Source organism: Oryctolagus cuniculus, chromosome Y (assembly GCF_051225735.1).
Source record: "Oryctolagus cuniculus isolate XC-2025 breed Fujian yellow rabbit chromosome Y, ASM5122573v1, whole genome shotgun sequence".
NCBI lineage: Eukaryota > Metazoa > Chordata > Mammalia > Lagomorpha > Leporidae > Oryctolagus > Oryctolagus cuniculus.
In genome coordinates, this window is record NC_142889.1 from 7,585,183 (window position 1) to 7,602,948 (window position 17,766).

The 17,766-nt window shown below is 37.7% G+C and overlaps 1 protein-coding gene across 7 annotated transcripts in view; it reads left to right on the forward strand.

Annotated features, from left to right (window-relative positions):
* Nucleotides 1-17,766, forward strand: part of LOC149119192 (ubiquitin carboxyl-terminal hydrolase 9X-like) — a 158,621-nt gene that overhangs the window by 88,521 nt on the left and 52,334 nt on the right. For 6 of the 7 annotated variants that reach the window (XR_016228584.1, XR_016228585.1, XM_089324988.1 and 3 more), the window contains 5 exons: nt 6,388-6,518; nt 6,684-6,962; nt 11,267-11,392; nt 12,620-12,745; nt 14,870-15,039. Coding sequence is in view for 5 of the 7 variants with exons in the window: in XM_089324988.1 (XP_089181114.1) it covers nt 6,388-6,518; nt 6,684-6,962; nt 11,267-11,392; nt 12,620-12,745; nt 14,870-15,039 (832 nt within the window). In the remaining 2 variants the exon portion in view is untranslated. Of the gene's footprint in view, nt 1-5,693; nt 5,852-6,387; nt 6,519-6,683; nt 6,963-11,266; nt 11,393-12,619; nt 12,746-14,869; nt 15,040-17,766 lie in introns of those variants that run through there. The other variant, XM_089324991.1, reaches the window with a different exon arrangement.

The window sequence follows — 17,766 nt, forward strand, 5'->3', positions numbered from 1 at the left end:
TTTATTCTCTTAAGATTTTATTATTTATTTGAGAGGTATAGTTTCAGAGAGAAGGAGAAAGAAAGTTCCTCCATCTGCTGGTTGACACTACAAATGGCAGGCAGTGGACAGAACTGTGCCAATCCAAAGCCAGGAGCCAGGAGACCCTGGGTCTTCCATGTGGGTGAAGAGACCAATAAGTTGAGCCATCCTCCACTGCCTTCCCAGGCCACCAGCAGGGAGCTGGATCTGAGGTAGAGCAGCTGTTTCTAGGGACAATAAGTTACGTAAAACACACCAAAGTCTCAGAGCTGAATTATGGAGTCTTTATTGCTGAAAGCCAGAGACTGCACTAGGTCTTATGCTCTCTAAATCAGGCATCTCTTTTTTGACCTCAGGAGTAAGCTTATAAAGATAAAAACCACATCTTATAGCAACAATTACAATGCCAAGGATTTGTTGCAGCAGCTACAATAGCAAGGTTACACTTACCTCAGGGGGCATTGAATGTACTTCCCAGCACTTACTGTAAATAAACCTTACAGATAACATTCTTACAAGATGAGTTTTTAAGTAGATAGTAGTTGTGATATTGCTTAGAACTCAGAAAAAATGGAGTGACTCTAGTCAGGCCATAGCTCACTGGCACTTCATAGTTGGGACTCAAACCAGCACCCATATAGGTGCTAGTGCCACAGGCTGAGGCTCTGCCCACTACACGACAACATCAGCCCCCTTACTGTAGTTTTCTTAATGATTAGATGAATTACATTTTATTCTTTTGGTGTATTGCCTCATGCTACTCTAGTCTGATGGTTCTCTTCAACAAAGTTCACATTCTGGGGACTCTTGTATGTGGTCATTCTTTTGATGCTTTTTGATCTCGAGACTTTCATTAATTTTTGAACCATGCCCTTCTAAAAATGTGTATAGAGAATACAAGATTTTCATTTTTTAATAGGGATTAGGTGTCTGTGCTTTTGAAAATTTTTATTCTGTTCTGTCATTCTTTTTTTATAATTTTGAGCATTGATGTTGATCTGTCTAGGATTCTTGTAACCTCTTCAAGAATTCATTCTTGTTATTTCTTTAGAGTCCTATTTTTGCTTCGTGAATTTAAAGGTTTTTTTCTATTGGATATTTATTTTCACATAAACCAATTCAAAAAAGTAATAATTGATATATTTCCATGATTAAATGTGCTAACACTATTCAAGTTTTAACTCTGTATAACATTTTCAAGTGATATTTTTGTGAGCAGGTATTATAAAACTCAGGTTTCATTGCTCAACAGGTAGCATCAAGGGTATACTTTCATACTTACATAATGAAGGAAAACATTTATTTTCTTTTTTTTTTCATTTTATTGAAAGTATACAGATTTTATGCATTCCATATATACAGAATTAGGAAGATAGTGATTTTTCCATCATACCCTCCCTCCTACCCTTGCTCCCACCCTTCTTTCTCTTCTCCTATTCCCACTCTTAAATTTTTTTATTTATTTATTTATTTTTTTTGACAGGCAGAGTGGACAATGAGAGAGAGAGACAGAGAGAAAAGTCTTCCTTTGCCGCTGGTTCACCCTCCAATGACTGCCGCGGCCGGCATGCTGCGGCCAGCGCACCGCGCCGATCTGATGGCAGGAGCCAGGTACTTATCCTGGTCTCCCATGGGGTGCAGGGCCCAAGGACTTGGGCCATCCTCCACTGCACTCCCTGGCCACAGCAGAGAGCTGGCCTGGAAGAGGGGCAACTGGGACAGAATCCGGCACCCCGACTGGGACTAGAACCTGGTGTGCCGGCGCCGCTAGGCGGAGGATTAGCCTATTGAGCTGTGGCGCTGGCCCCCACTCTTAATTTTTTTTTTTTTTTTTTTTTTTTTTTTTTGATAGGCAGAGTGGACAGTGAGAGAGAGAGACAGAGAGAGAAAGGTCTTCCTTTGCCGTTGGTTCACCCTCCAATGGCCGCCGCTGCAGCCGGCGCACCGCACTGATCCGATGGCAGGAGCCAGGAGCCAGGTGCTTTTCCTGGTCTCCCATGGGGTGCAGGGCCCAAGCACCTGGGCCATCCTCCACTGCACTCCCTGGCCATAGCAGAGAGCTGGCCTGGAAGAGGGGCAACCGGACAGAATCCGGCGCCCCGACCGGGACTAGAACCCTGTATGCCGGCGCCGCAAGGTGGAGGATTAGCCTATTGAGCCACGGCGCCGGCTCTTAATTTTTATAAAGGTCTATTTTCAGTTTACGTTATACTTAACCCTGTAGTAAGTGAAAAGTTCAACAAATAGTATGAGGGAAAAAAGCACTATTCATCAAACATAGAGAAAGGAGCTGTAAATAATCATGGAATCTCAAAATGTCCATTTCACTTCTATACATTACATTCTAGATACTCTGTTAGTTACCACAAATATGTTGTCTTTTGGGGACTGGCTAATTTCACTAAGTATAATGGTTTCCAGTAGCATCTATTTTATTGTAAAAGGCAGGATTTCATTCTTTTTATGGCTGCGAAGTATTTCATAGTGTGTATATTCCGAAGTTTCTTTGTCTGGTCGACAACTGATGGACATCTCTGGGTTGCTTCCATAGCTTAGCTGTTGTGAATTGAGCTGCAGTGAACTTGTAGGTAAATTCCCTGGAGTGCAGTTTGCTGGGTCATATGGAAAATTTAGTTTCAGATTTCTGAAGTATCTTCATACTGCCTTCCACAATGGCTGCATCAGTTTATATTCCTACCAATGGTAGATTAGGGTACCTTTTTTCCAACATGCTTGTTAGCATTGGTTGGTTGTTGATTTCTGTATGAGAACCATTCTAACTTGGTTGAGGTGAAATCTCATTGTGTAATTTGCAATTCCCTGATGGCTGGTGATCTGAGCATTTTTTTATTGTGTCTGTAGACCATTTAAATTTATGTCTTCCAAAATCCCTTTCAAGTCCTTTAACATTTCTTAATTGGATTTTGATTTTCTTGAGCTGCTTATGGATTATGGACATTAATGCTTTATCAGTAAGTTGCATGATTTACAGATAGTTTCTCCCGTTCTGTCAGTTGCCTCTTCACTTTGCTGAATGTTTCTTTTCCAGTGCACAAGCTTCTCAGCCTGAAGTAATCCGTTGGTCAATTTTGATTTTGTTTGCCTGTGCTTCTGATTTTTTCCAAAAAGTCTTTGCCTATACTATTGTTTTGCAGGGTTTCCTCATTGTTTTCTAGGAATTTGATGACATCAAAGTAGTATTTTGAGCATTAGAGATCTTTGTACTTAAAAAAATTGGAAAATGCTATAGGGGCTATAAATTGAATTTAGAAAATACTGTATGTTGTGTAATTGTGTATAAAATGTCAATTTAATTTATTTAAAGATTTATGTATTTATTTGAAAGGCAGAGTTACAGAGACAGAGTGAGCTATTATTCCATATGCTGGTTCACTCCCCACAACAGATAGAGCTGGGCCAGTCAGGAGCCAGGGGCTTTCCAAGTCTCCCATGTGGGTTCAAGTGTCCAAGCACTTGGGCCAACTTCCTACCGCTTTCTCCAGCACGTTAACTGTGGAGCAGCACAGTCTTGAACTGGTGTACATGTTGGATGCCAGTGCCACAGGCAGAGGCTTTACCCTCTACACACAGCACTGGCCCCAGAAGTTGATGATTTCATCTCTTGTTTTAACTAATGAAAGAAATGGGACATTTATCCTGCTTAACAGCAGTTGATTCATACATCTTTAATTAAGTAAAAGACTATACTGCTGCTATACTTATATTTCAACACTATTTTATATAATTATAAAAAATTATAATTATAGGTTGAATTTATTCAGAAACATACGGTTTCAGCCAAAGCTAAGTTCCAGAAACATTTTTTTTAAAATTTATTTATTTTACTTAAAAGTCAGAGTTACACAGAGAGAGAAGGAGAGGCAGAGGCAGAGAGAAGTCTTCCATCCGCTGGTTCACTCCCCAGTTAGCTACGACGGCTGGAGCTGCACCGATCCGAAGCCAGGAGCCAGGAACTGCCTCTGGGTCTCCATTTGGGTGCAGGGGCCCAAAGGCTTGGGACATCTTCCACTGCTTTCCCAGACCACAGCAGAGAGCTAGATAGTAAGTGGAGCAGCCGGGACTCAAAACAGCACTCATATGGGTTGCCGGCACTGCAGGCGGCAGCTCTACCTGCTGTGCCACAGCGTCTGCCCCAGAAATATACTTTTAAGTACCCATGAAATTGGTATTCTTAACTATTTAAACCTGTTGTATCATTATTCTATATATATATGTTGCCTATAATAGCTTAAATTGAACAGTAAATGTATCACTTATAACTTTGATGTAAATAACATGTCATTGAAATGTACACAGAATTAAAATATTTGTACTTAATAGGTTAGAGTGTGGCACAATGGGTTAAGTCACCACCTGCAATACCAGCATCCCATTTGAGCGCTGGTTCATGTACTGGTTATATCACTTCCAGTCCAGCTCCTTGCTAATGGCTTAAGAATAGCAGTGAATGACCCAAGTAGTTGGGCCCCTGACACCCATATGGGTGACCTGAAGGAAGTTGATGGCTCCTGGCTTTGACTTTACCTGATCCTAGCCATTGTGACCAATTTGGCAGTGAACCAGCAGGGGCAAGATTTTTCTCTCTCTCTCTCTGCATCTCTATCTCAAGGATTCCTTTCTCTGTAGCTCTACCTTTTAAATGAATACATCTTCAAAAAAATATATTAAACTGTACAAATCAGTAGTGGTAGGCATAGTCACGTTTTTTTTTTCTTTTTTTTACAACCAATCTCCAGAGTTTTTAGTATTATTAAAGCAGAAATTCTAGGGCCCAGAACTGTGGTATACCCAATAAAGCCATCACTTGCAGTGCCAACATCCCATATGGGTGCCAGTTCAAGTCCCGGTTGCTCCACTTCCATTCAAGCTCTCTGCTATGGCCTGGAAAAGATGGCCCAAGTCCTTGGGCCCCTGCACCTGTGTGAGTGACATGGAAAAAGCTCCTGGCTCCTGGCTTCTGATCGGCACAGCTCTTGCCCATTGCAGCCAATTGGAGAGTGAACCAGCGGATGGAAGACCTTTCTCTCTGCCTCTCCTTCTCTTTCTGTGTAACTCTGACTTTCAAATAAATAAATTTATTTAAAAAATAAATTAAAAAAATCGAATTCTGAACAACTGTACCTATTTCTTTTTCCTCCTATCCCTGGCAGCCACCATTCTGCTTATAGCTTATATAAGTGAAATTATGTACTACAGTATTTCTCTTTTCATGAATGGCTTACTTCATTTGGCAAAATGTCCTAAAGATAAATCCACATTTTAGCATGTGTCAAATTTGTCTTCCTTTTTGGGAAGAATACTGTTTCATTATTTGTGGTTACCACAATTTGTATTACCTTTAAATATATTTTTGGACGTTTAGATTGTTTTCTTCTTTTGACTACTGTTATGTTGCTATGAACACCTGTGTATAACTTTTGATGTGTGTTGTTTTCATTCTCTTGAATACACATCAAGGGAAGAAATGTTTGATGATACACTAACTCTGTTTAATATGGAAAACTGTAAGACTTTTCCAAAGTGACTATACAATTTTATATATCTACCAGTAAGATATGAAAATTCCAGCTTATCCTCATTTTCATGAAGACTTCTGTTTTATTATTCCTTACTATTGTTATTGAGTGATATCTCAATGTGTTTTTTTTAAGATTTTATTTATTTCTTTGAGAGGTACAGTTACAGACAGTAAGAGGGAGAGACAGATAAAGGTTTTCCATCTGTTTGTTCACTCCCTGAATGGCTGAAATGGCCACAGCTGTGCCAGTCTGAAGCTAGGAGCCAGGAGCTTCTTCTGGGTCTCTCCCAGGTGAGTGCAGAGGCCCAGGAACTTGGGCCAGCTTCCACTGCTTTCTCAGGCCATAGCAGACAGCTAGATCGGAAGAGAAGCAGCCGGACTAGAACCAGCGCCCATATGGGATGCTGGCATAGCAAGCAAAGGATTAACCTACAGTGCCACAGCACAAGCCTATCTGCAGGGAAAATGTCTGTTCATAAACTTTGCTAATTTTTAGAGTCATTACTCTTACTGAATTGTATATGAGAGGAGTTTGTGTTGTTGTCTCAAAAAGATCTAATTCCTTTTTTTAGAATTACACATTTTTACTGTAGTAAAATGGATATATTTATTTCAGCTCTCTGAATAAGAAACTGTTACCCTTATGTTTTGGGTTGATCATTAACCAGTGTGGATTGTTTTTCATCGTGTAACATTTGAATTAAAAGCTAAGCCCTTTGATATTTCTTGATATTATTTTGCATTTATAATAATGTTTTTCAAAATACCAAGTTTGAGATATTGAGTACATGAATTGTGTTTTACTTTAGTCTGTATTTTTTTTTCAGATAACACAACTGTAGACAAATTAAGAGAAATTTGTTTGAACCATGCAAAAGTTGAAGAGAGCAATCTTGATCTATCTCTTGAATCACTTTTCTTTGGTCCTTCTGCCTCTCAAGTTCTTTACCTAACAGAGGTTGGTTTTTTCTTTTGCAAAAATATGATTTTTACATTATAATGTAAGAATCTGTATATGATTGTGAAGAAAAGTTTTGAAATAGTTTATTAACAGTGATGAGAGAAGTAAATAGTGCTACAAATAAATTTAATACCTTTTAATACAATCTTTCTTTTTTTGCAGGTAGTCTATGTATTGCTAATGCCTGCTGATACGTCTCTGGCTGACAGTTCCTCAGATTTTCAGTTTCATTTCCTGAAAAGTGGTGGCTTGTCCATTGTATTGAGCATGCTAATAAAAAATAACTTCTTACCAAATGCAGATACAGAAACTCGAAGGAGCGCTTACTTCAATGCCCTTAAAATAGCCAAATTGTTATTAACTGCAATTGGGTATGGCCATGTTCGTGCTGTGGCAGAAGCTTGTCAGTCGGTTTTAGATGGTACAGATCCTGTAAAACCGGTAATATTTTAAGATACATTTTGAAATATTTCATTCTTAACACTCAGTTTTTAAATTAAAAAAAAAGTTTATTTATTTGAAAGGCAGAGTTAGAGATCTCTCTGCTAGGTCTCTCACAAGGGTATAGGGCCCAAGCACTTGGGCCATCTGCTGCTGCTTTTCCAGGTGTACTAGCAGGGAGCTGAATCAGAAGCAGAGCAGCCAGGACCCACTACACCACAATGCTGTCCCCAACATTTAGTTTTAAAGATAAGCTCAGTGAGTTTTGTGAAGAGTGCTTCAATTAAAATGTCACATTTTAGGGGTAAGACTTTTTGCCTTGTGATAAAAAGGTTGGTTAGAACATCCTTTGTGCTACATTTTCAGAATATCTAGGTTAAATTCCTAGCTCCAGCTCCTCATTTCAGCTTCTTGCTATTAACTGTCCTGTAAGACTGCAGAGATGGCTCAAAGTTATGTGGTTCCTGCCACTTCTGTGACAGCCTTGGCTTCTTTGTAATTTGGAGCATTTTACCCTAAATCAGCATGTAAGAGCTTTCTCTGTCTGCCTCTCAAATTAAAAAAAAACATTTTTAAACTATAACAGATTAACTTAGAGGTTTCTTGTATTAAAGTGTAAATTGTTGATTATACTAAGTTTAGAAGAGGTCTTAACCTGCTTACATCCTTTTGCTTTCCATTATTTGAAGTATTGTGGAATCTTCACCTCAGTCATTTGTTAATTCTTACCTGAAAGTTATATAAATAGAAGTACACAAGTCATTGTGAAGGAAATGATTCAATTGGCATTCTGCTGCTATTCTCATCCTGTCTTTGTTTTGCTTTCAATATTCCTAGATTTGATGCAATGGATGAATATGGATCTAAGGTTGAATGCAATTCTTAGATTAACTTAACTGTTACTATTGATGATAGTGATATTATTGATAAAAGATAAGATAGTTCACAGGCCAGAATTCCTTTAGAAATGTTTGAAGTATTATAGTAGGAAATTTGTATAGATGTATAGAGATTTTGATATTTTAGAATTACCATTAATTTTACTTGGTATTGTGGTTTTGTTTTTTTTTTTTTTAAAGAGTCAGTATTGTATTTCAATGTGATATCTGCTTTTTACTTTAATGTAGTTCTAGGGTTCTAAGAGCAGAGAGGTCAGTAATCATTGAAAGAAACTGGAACTGGCTCTCATGGGGGATGTTGGCACTGCAGGCCACAGCTGAACCCAGTGAGCCACAGCACTATCCTGTATCCCTCCAAATTTATCCGTTTAAATTAAATTAGACAGTAACAGGTTTCCAGTTAATAATATTCTCATCTGTATTATATTTTTGGAATTTTTCATTAAAAAATTAGAAATAAATACCAGTTTTGTATATATTACATTTAGAATAAGAAATTTAAGAAGTTCTGTTCCCACCCTGACTCTTATTTGATTGTTTGAATTGTTCGTTCTGTGCATATTGGGTAGGTTCTTAACTTGGTCTTTTGCCTAAGAACTTAATGAAGTAAATTTAGAAACATATGTGGTAATATGCTCCTGAAGGATTTAAATGTACATAACAGCCTGTAATATCAAATTGTTACATTCTAGTTAGGAGCAGAATATAAAAGTAATATTTAAGTAAAACTTTTTTACACACTTACAGGTTATTTAATTTCTTTTTCATGGAGAATAAATAGAAGAATTTTATTTGAATGACAAAGTGAGAGAGATCTTCTATCTGCTGTTTTCATTCTCAGATGGCTACAACAGCTGGAACTGGGTGAAGCCAAAGCCAGGAGCCAAAAATACTTCATAGTTTCTCCTGTGGGTACAGGGGCTCAAGTATGTGCTGCTGCTTTCCAAGGAACATTAGTAGGAGCTGTATTAGAAGTGGAGCAGCCAGGATTCAAACTTAGCCTTCTATGCCTGCAATACTGGCCCCATGAATTCCTAGTTCTTCGTCTCAGTTCATTGAGAGAACTGATAATAATATATCAGTGTTAATCATAAGACAGTTTCGTGTAAGAACAAGTGACACAAGACTTTTTGACATTAAATAAACTAGTGTTAGTAAACATGAATTCGTGGTTTTAAAGCTTTTACATGTAATTTTACTCACTCAACAGATAATTTTTATGAATTTGCTATATGCCAGATATTCTACAGATGTAGATGTAGTGTGAACCACAACCTTATTTACTTGCTTTCTGCTTGCAGTTTTATTTTTAGAAAATGATGATCAAAATATATTGGATTCACGGCCGGCGCCATGGCTTACTTGGCTAATCCTCCACCTGCAGCGCCAGCACCCTGGGTTCTAATCCCGGTTGGGGCACCAGTTCTGTCCCAGTTGCTCCTCTTCCAGTCCAGCTCTCTGCTGTGGCCTGGGAGGGCAGTGGAGGATGGCCCAAGTGCTTGGGCCCTGCACCTGCATGGTAGACCAGGAAGAAGCACCTGACTCCTGATTTCAGATTGGTGCAGCGCACCAGCCACAGCGCACCAGCTGTGGTGGCCATTTGTGGGGTGAACCAACAGAAGCAGACCTTTCTGTCTCTCTCTCTCACTGTCTAATTCTGCCTGTCCAAAAAAAAAAAAATTGGACTCTTGTGTGTCAGTCATCCTACTATCTTATTTAATCATTAATACAGTAATATTTCAGCCATATTACTTCCTATCTTGTATGTGAAACTAAGACCTAAAGTGATAAAATAGCATGATCTAAGAAAATAACAATGTGCTGAGATTTTTAGCTCAATGAATCAGGCTGATTCTGAAACAATACTTTTACTACTGTTGTAACCATAAGCTTTATTATGAAATGATATGTAGCGTTACCTGGCAAATAGATCTTCATATAGGAATTGAAGACTTCAAATAATTAATATATACATAACAGATAAAACTTTTAACTTCTTTGGTTGAGATTGGGAGAGGAGCAGAAAGCATTAGACTGGTACTGTTTTGCTTTGCCCAGTCAATTGATTGCCATAAACCCTCCTCACATTCATGAATTTCTTAAATCTTTTTTAAAAGATTTATTTTATTTACTTGAAATACAGAGTTACAGAGTGAGGTAGAGCAAGAGAGAGAGAGAGGTCTTCTATCCACTGGTTCATTCCCAAATGACTGCCATGGCTAGAGCTGAGCTGATCCAAAGCCAGGAGCTTCTTCCGGGTCTCCCACGTGGGTGCAGGCACCTGAGGACTTGGGCCATCTTCTACTGCTTTCCCAGACCATAGCAGAGAGCTGGATCGGAAGTGGAGCAGTCAGGACTAAAACCAGCGCCTATAAGGGATGCTGGCACTGCAGGCCACAGCTTTAACCCACTGTACCACAGCACTGGCCCTGAATTTCTTAAATCTTATTAAAATGCTTTCATGAAAACTTAACTGTGAAAAAACTAGGTGGAGAGGATGGATGTATTAAGTTGTAAAAGACTAGCATGTTTTGGAGGTGAGTGTCAGAATGCAAGGAACAAAATTAATTTTAAACAAAGCCAGGGACATTTTAAAGACTAAATGAGGGAAAGAGTTTTAAAAGGCAAGAATGTAGGTTTTAATGAAGAAATTGAAGACAGGTTTATCTGTTACCCCAATTTTCTTTGCCATATCATGATAGGTGCAGTCATTTGTTTAAATGTGTAAAGAGAAGACCTGGGATAATGTCTCCCAACGTCATAAAAGATATGTTCAAAGCTGTTAATTATCCACAGTAAGAGAAAGTAGGCACAGAATTAGAAGTAATGTAGAAATCATCTGAAAGTTGGAATTTCCAGAGGTATTTTAATTCTGAAAGGCAAATTAAGAAAAGTCTACAGTGTTAATAATGTAGAATGGTTTTTATGAAAACCATATTGAATTTTTAGAAGATACATACAAGGATGATATCCTGAGAGAGTGGTCGTGGTTTCAGAGTAAATGATCGAGACATTATTGAAATTTAGTTTAATTATGTGTAAATTTAAATTGAAATAAAATTATTGGGGCCGGCACGGTGGTGTAATGGTTTAAAGCCTCCACCTGCAATATGGACATCCTACATGAGCACAAGTTCAAGACCCGGCTGCTCCACTTTCTATCCAGCTCTCTGCATTGGCCTGGGAAAGAAGTAAAAGATGGCCCAAGTACTTGGGCCCCTTCACACATGTTGGAGACCAGGAAGAAGCTCTTGGCTTCTGGCTTCGGAGTGCCTCAGCTCCGACCATTATACCCAATTGGGGAGTGAACCAGCAGATGGAAGATCTCTCTCTCTCTCCGCCTCTCCTTCTCTCTCTGTGTAACTATGAATTTCAAATAAAAATAAAATTATTAATTTGTTTCAGATTAACCAGGTTACTCATGGTCAAGCAGTGGTGCTGCAAAGTGCCCTTCAGATCATTCCTAATCCTTCATCTGAGTGCATGCTCAGAAATGTATCAATACGTCTTGCTCAGCAAATATCTGATGAGGTTAGTATAAAACTTTGACTAGCACCCGGGATGTTTTCTAATCACTAATAATTACATAAATCTTAACTTGAAGTAAAGTATTCGGAGATGCAGAGACATCTCTTTTTTGTTAATTACCTTTAATCTGTTTGTTAGAGCTTTAGATAATACTTCTGAAAATGTTTAACCAGACTCTCTGAGTTACAGTTTGCTTTGCATAAATTAGATTGTCTTATAGGCCTTTGAATTGCTGATAGAGTCAAGGAACAGATTCTGTCAGCCCCCAAATTTTTATGTACACATATGTAATTTATCCCACTGATTGTCCCTGACTCTAAAATTTGCAGTACACTATTTGTCTTTGTAGAATAGTTTTCATTTTTTAAGAGTTATTTATTTATTTGAGAGATGAAGTTAGAAACAGAGAAAGGGAGAGGTAGAGAAGTCTTCCATCTGCTGCTGCTTTGCTTCCCAGTTGGTCACAACAGCCAAAGCTGGGCCAATCCAAAGGCAGAAATCAGGACTTTTTTCTGATTGTCCCACATGGGTGCAGGAGACCAAGCACCATGTTCCACTGCTTTCTCAGGCCATCAGCAGGGAGCTGGATCAGAAGTGGAGCAGCTGGGACTTCAGCTGTAGCCTATATGGGATGCTGGTGCTACAGATGAAGGCCTGACCCACTGCACCATAGTGCCTGGCTCCTGTTACATTTTACATAAATGGAATTATAGATTGTATATTTCTTTGTGTCTGGATTTTATCAGCGAACCTGATTTTGAAAGGTATATGATTTTACTTTATTCACACTTTTTTATGGTCACTCCATGTATTTTTAATTTACTCATCTGTTAACGGACACTGGGATTATTCCTAGCTCTCAACTGTTGGGAATGAAGCTTTTAAGAAGTTCATCAACTACCCAGAATACTTCTCTGGCATATTTTTCCATATTTGTTTAGTAAATAAATGCAGAATGACTAGATAATCTGATTTTTCTGTTCTTATGGCTCTTGTGAAAAAATACTATAGAGCCTAAGTAGATCTTAACCTGTGCATATTGATATTAAATTTGTCTTGTCCTTCATTTGGGAAATCACATTATAGCTTAATGTTAAAATACAAATAATATGAAACCAAAGATAGTCTAAACATATGTATTTATTTTACAGCCATTTTTTCAACTTTGCCAAAGTTCTGTTTTCCTACATCTCTTTATTATTCTGTTACTAATTTTAATAACTTTTTTAGGCCTCAAGATACATGCCTGATATATGTGTAATTAGAGCCATACAAAAAATTATCTGGGCTGCAGGATGTGGGGCATTAGAGCTAGTATTTAGTCCAAATGAAGAAATCACTAAAATTTATCAGATGGTAAGTTTTATTATAGAAGTATATTACCTTTAAAGTAAAAATTGTTTAATTATGAGTATGACTAAGTTTTCATTATGTCTGCCATGTGTGATAGACCAAGTTATATATATCTATCTTGCTATTACTTAGAGATAAAATAACAACATGTAGTTTTTATTGGAAAATAAAGTGCTTCATGATTCTGCCTTAAGAATAAGTTAGTTTCCTTCTAAAATTATATTTTTAAATTTCTCAAAATAATTACTTTGTAATGAATCTTCTCCTCCACTTTGTTATACTTCTTGCTACTTATGTGAATTTTTTGATAATTTTCTCTTGGAATTATGACATTTAATGTGAAATAGGCATATTATTTAGATATTAGTTGTGCTTCTTGTACACCTATTAGGTTATTTGCAGAAATGAATCTGACTCTTTGATTTCCTATCATTTACTTACCTCTTTTGTATTTTTTAAAAATATTTGATTGCTCATCTGTCCCAGGCATACTTCTCTATATGGATTCAAAAAAGTTTTGTAGAAAATGAACATCTTTAACTTCATATTCCTTTAATGTTTTGAGGAACCCTTACGTATTTTGATGTGTAGATGCTGTTAAAAGTTATGAGGAACCTCTCTCAGTATATATATATTTTTTAAAGATTTATATATTATATGTAGTGTAATATATATAAATATATATATTTTAAAGATTTATGTCTATTATTGGAAAGGCAGAGTTACACAGAGAGAGGAGAGGCAGAGAGAGGTCTTCCATCCAATGGTTTACCACCCCCAATTAGCCGCAATGGCCAGAGCTGTACCAATCCAAAACCAGGAGCCAGGAACTTCTGGATCTCCCATGTGGGTGCAGAGACCCAGGGACTTGGACCATCCTGCACTGCTATCCCTGGCCACAGCAGAGAGCTGGACTGGAAGATGAGCAGCCAAGTTTCAAACTAGCTCCCATATGGGATGCCAGCACTTCAAGGCAGGGCATTAACTGGCTGCACCACAGCACTAGCCCATCTCAGTATATTTTAAGTTGCAAAAATTTTCCATTGCCTTCATGAACATTTTTGTGAGATGGTTGCTTTTTAAATAAAATGGTATTTTAGATAGGTTGCCCCAGTTGTAGTGCCGCAATAATTCTTTGAAGAGAATAGCTGAAGCCAGAATACATGAATACATCAAAAAGTTTGTGGAAAATGAAATTAAAAGATGAATTTATTTTAGTGGATCTTAAAAAAGTTTGGAGGGGCAAGCATTACAGGGCAGCTGGTTAACCTACTGCTTACTATTCATGCAACTCATATTAGAGTATGGTTCTATCCCAGCTACTGCAGTTGAGATGGAATCCTAGGTTGCCGTCTGTCATGGATCCTGGCTTGATCTAGCTCTGGCAGTTGTATACATTTGAGGCATGAACCAGCAGATGGGAGATATGTCTGTCTTTCTCTCTGTTCTTCTTGCCTTTCAAGTAGATTAAAATAAATTAAAAATAAAAAATTTGTGAAACCTGCATATCATGACAAACTGGGTTGGAGCAATTAGCAGCTATAGTTGCTTACAACTCCTACATCTTGGATTTGAGATCCAGATATATTCTTGGTTCTTGCTTCTTCCTAATGCACATCCTTGGAAGGAACAGGTGATGACTCAAATAGTTGTTAACCTGCCCACGCATGTGAAAGACTGGAATTGAGTTCTGATTTCCAGCATTGACCTGACAAAACCCCTTGCTGTTCATGGAATTTGGGGATGGGAGATTTTTGTCTGTTTGCTTTTCTGTCTTTATCTTTGTGCCTTTTAAGTAATTGAAATAAAGTAGAAAAAAATATCTATGCGTGGATTTCCGAAATATTCACATGAAAATGAACTTGTAATACTTGTTTTCATGAACTTTTTAAGTGCCATCATCATTATTCATTTACAGAAGAATGAGAAAATACAGCTTACTTGACTTTTGTTTACTTGTGCGCTCCTTTAATCCCACTTGAGAGTATTCTAAAGGCCTTCATGGCTGCAATTTAAATGTTTGAGGCCAGCTGGTCTTCTGGAAGTACATTATGTTAAAGACTAACTAGGTTAGCATCTTTCCTAAACTTGTCTCTAGATAATTTATTTCTGATTATAATTTTACAGAACCCCAATTCAAGCTGTGAGCCAAAGATCGAAGATGAACAGGTTTGCTGTGAAGCCCTGGAAGTGATGACATTATGTTTTGCTTTGATTCCAACAGCCTTAGATACATTTAGTAAAGAAAAGGCCTGGAAAACCTTCATCATTGACTTATTATTGCATTGTTCCAACAAGTGGGTGATTTATTTATTTATTTAGAAGGAAAACTGACCATAATCTTTCTAGTAGAAATGAGTTAATTTTGAAGAAAATATATCCCAAAACTTAAATTATAAAGCTTTTTTCTTACCTACTAATACTTTAGTATTTAGGAAAGTTTTATGTAATATGTTCCATTTAACCTAATTTTATTTCTCTGCTAAATATCGGCATTGGGTTTTGTTTCTTTTATTGCTTGTTCTTTGCTGTGGTAAAATATGTGATTACATATAATGTAAAACCAGTTATTTAGCATCTTTTAAGTGAACAGTTCAGTGTCGTTAAGAGTGTTTCTAGTATTATTCCATTATCGTTGCTATGTTCCCCACATAAATCACCTTTTCTCACTCCCCACCCGCTGGTAATTGTTATGTCACTATAAAATTGCCTATTTTAAATACTACATATAAATAAAATTATGCATGGAAGAAAGTGGTAAGAAGCAAATGAAAATTTACCTCATATCATGTATTGCAAAACTAATTTGAAGATGTCAATAATAGTAATCTATCTCTAATCTAAAATTAAATTTCAATACCTTACCAAAGGGTTTTTTTTTTCAGAATTGAAAAAGTCTAGTTTAATATTAGTATGGATTATCACAGACCCAGAATAGTCAAAACAGCCTTGAAAAACAACAGTAGGAAGACATCAAGACCTCTTGATGTCAAAACTTAATTTAAAGCTAACATATTAAAAATGATTTGTACTGGTAACACAGGTGTACAGATCAGAGAATAAAACTAAAAACCTAGAAGTAAACTTATTTTTGGTGAACTGAATTTTCACTACGTGTCAAGACCATTTAGTGGGGGTGGAACACTTAATAAGTGTTGAGAAAATCAGATTCCATATGTACTTCTTTGTGTCTGCTTAGTTTAGAATAATGTTTTTAAGGTTCATCCATGTTGTATGTCACAAATTGATTTTTTTGAGGTTGAATAATATACCATATGTATTGCTTTCTAGACTAATCTATTAATGGATACTTGAATTATTTCTATGTGTTAGCTATTAACAATTGCATTGGTATAAATAATCCAAGAAGATAGATCTTTTCCTATTTTAATTTTTTTTAGCACGTGCCTAGAATAGATATGCTGAGTCAAACAGTAGTATTTAAATTTTTAAAGCAATATTAAGCTCTCTTTTTCTTTTTCTTTTTAATTTATTTATTTGAAAAGCAGAGTTGCAGAGAGGTGATGTGGTTGGGAGGTCTTCCTTCACTGGTTCACTCCCCAAATGGCTGCAATAGCCAGATTTGGGCAGATCTGAAGCCAGGAGCCTGGAGCCTCCTCTAGACAACCATGCGTGTGCAGGCGCCCCAAGGGCTTGGGCCATCTTCCATGCTTTCTCAAGCCTTGACAGGGAGCTAGGTCAGAAGTGAAGCAGCCAGGACTACATGTGGGATGCAGCATTGAATACATGTCTTTACCTACTAGGCTTTACCCAGTACTGCAGAGGGCTTCAAAGTTTTATATACTCACTATTAATTTATATAAACCTCAGTTTCAATGGGTGTCTTACACTTTTCTTTATTGTTTTTGTTTTCATATAATTATCCAAAAGGGTGTGAGATAGTGAAGTAGGCAGACAAACAGGTTAAAATTGATTAAGTTTGTGAGCTGGAAGACTGTGCCTTTGCCATGCCCCTGTGTGACCTCATGTCCCTACCTAGCCACACCTGAGTGCCCACCAGCCAGTCAAGTTAATTAATGGACTCCCCTTTGGAAATGGGTTAAAGCCTGAGACATGGTGTGACCCCTCTCTCTTCTTCCCTGGCCTCTAGCCAGGAGGGGGCTGGCTGTAGCCCTGTTCCCCTGGGCAAATGGCCTTTGGGCCACCTGCCCTAGGCTTCCTGGCCTAGATGCTCTTTCATGTGGTTGGTTCCTGGTACTCTGTATGAACCCAGATTTACCCCTGTCTCCCTTAGATAAATCTCTCACTCTCCTGTTCATCTTTCTCATTAATTAAAGCCTAAAATGTACCATGCTGCCTTGTTTATTTATGCCAGTATTTAGAATTCTTCTCTAAATATTAGGCAGGAACCCTCGCGGGCTTACTATATTGGGGGTTTATTAATAAGCATATTGTAATATCATGTGGCACCCCAAATTTTTTTTCAGTTTTTTTTTTAACTTTTATTTAATGAATATAAATGTCCAAAGTACAGCTTATGGATTAGATTACATTGGCTCCCCACCCCCAATGACTTCCCTCCCACCCGCAACCCTCCCCTTTCCCGCTGTCTCTCCCCTTCCATTCTTATCAAGATTCATTTTCAATTTTCTTTATATACAGAAGATCAGTTTAATAGACATTAAGTAAAGATTTCAACAGTTTACACCCACATAGAAACACAAAGTGAAAAATACTGTTTGAGTACTCGTTATAGCATGAGGAGTAAGTGCACAGTGACTCCTGTTGTTGACTACAAATTGACACTCCTGTTTATGGCATCAGTAATCACCCTAGGCTCTTGTCATGAGTTGCCAAGGCTATGGAAGCCTTTTGAGTTCACCGACTCTTATTTTATTTAGACAAGGTCATAGTCAAAGTGGAAGTTCTCTCCTCCCTTCAGAGAAAGGTACCTCCTTCTTTGAAGACCTGTTCTTTCCACTGGGATCTCACTCACAGAGATCTTTCATTTAGGTCTTTTTTTTTCTGGCACCCCAAATTTCAATAACATATGTGGCACCCCA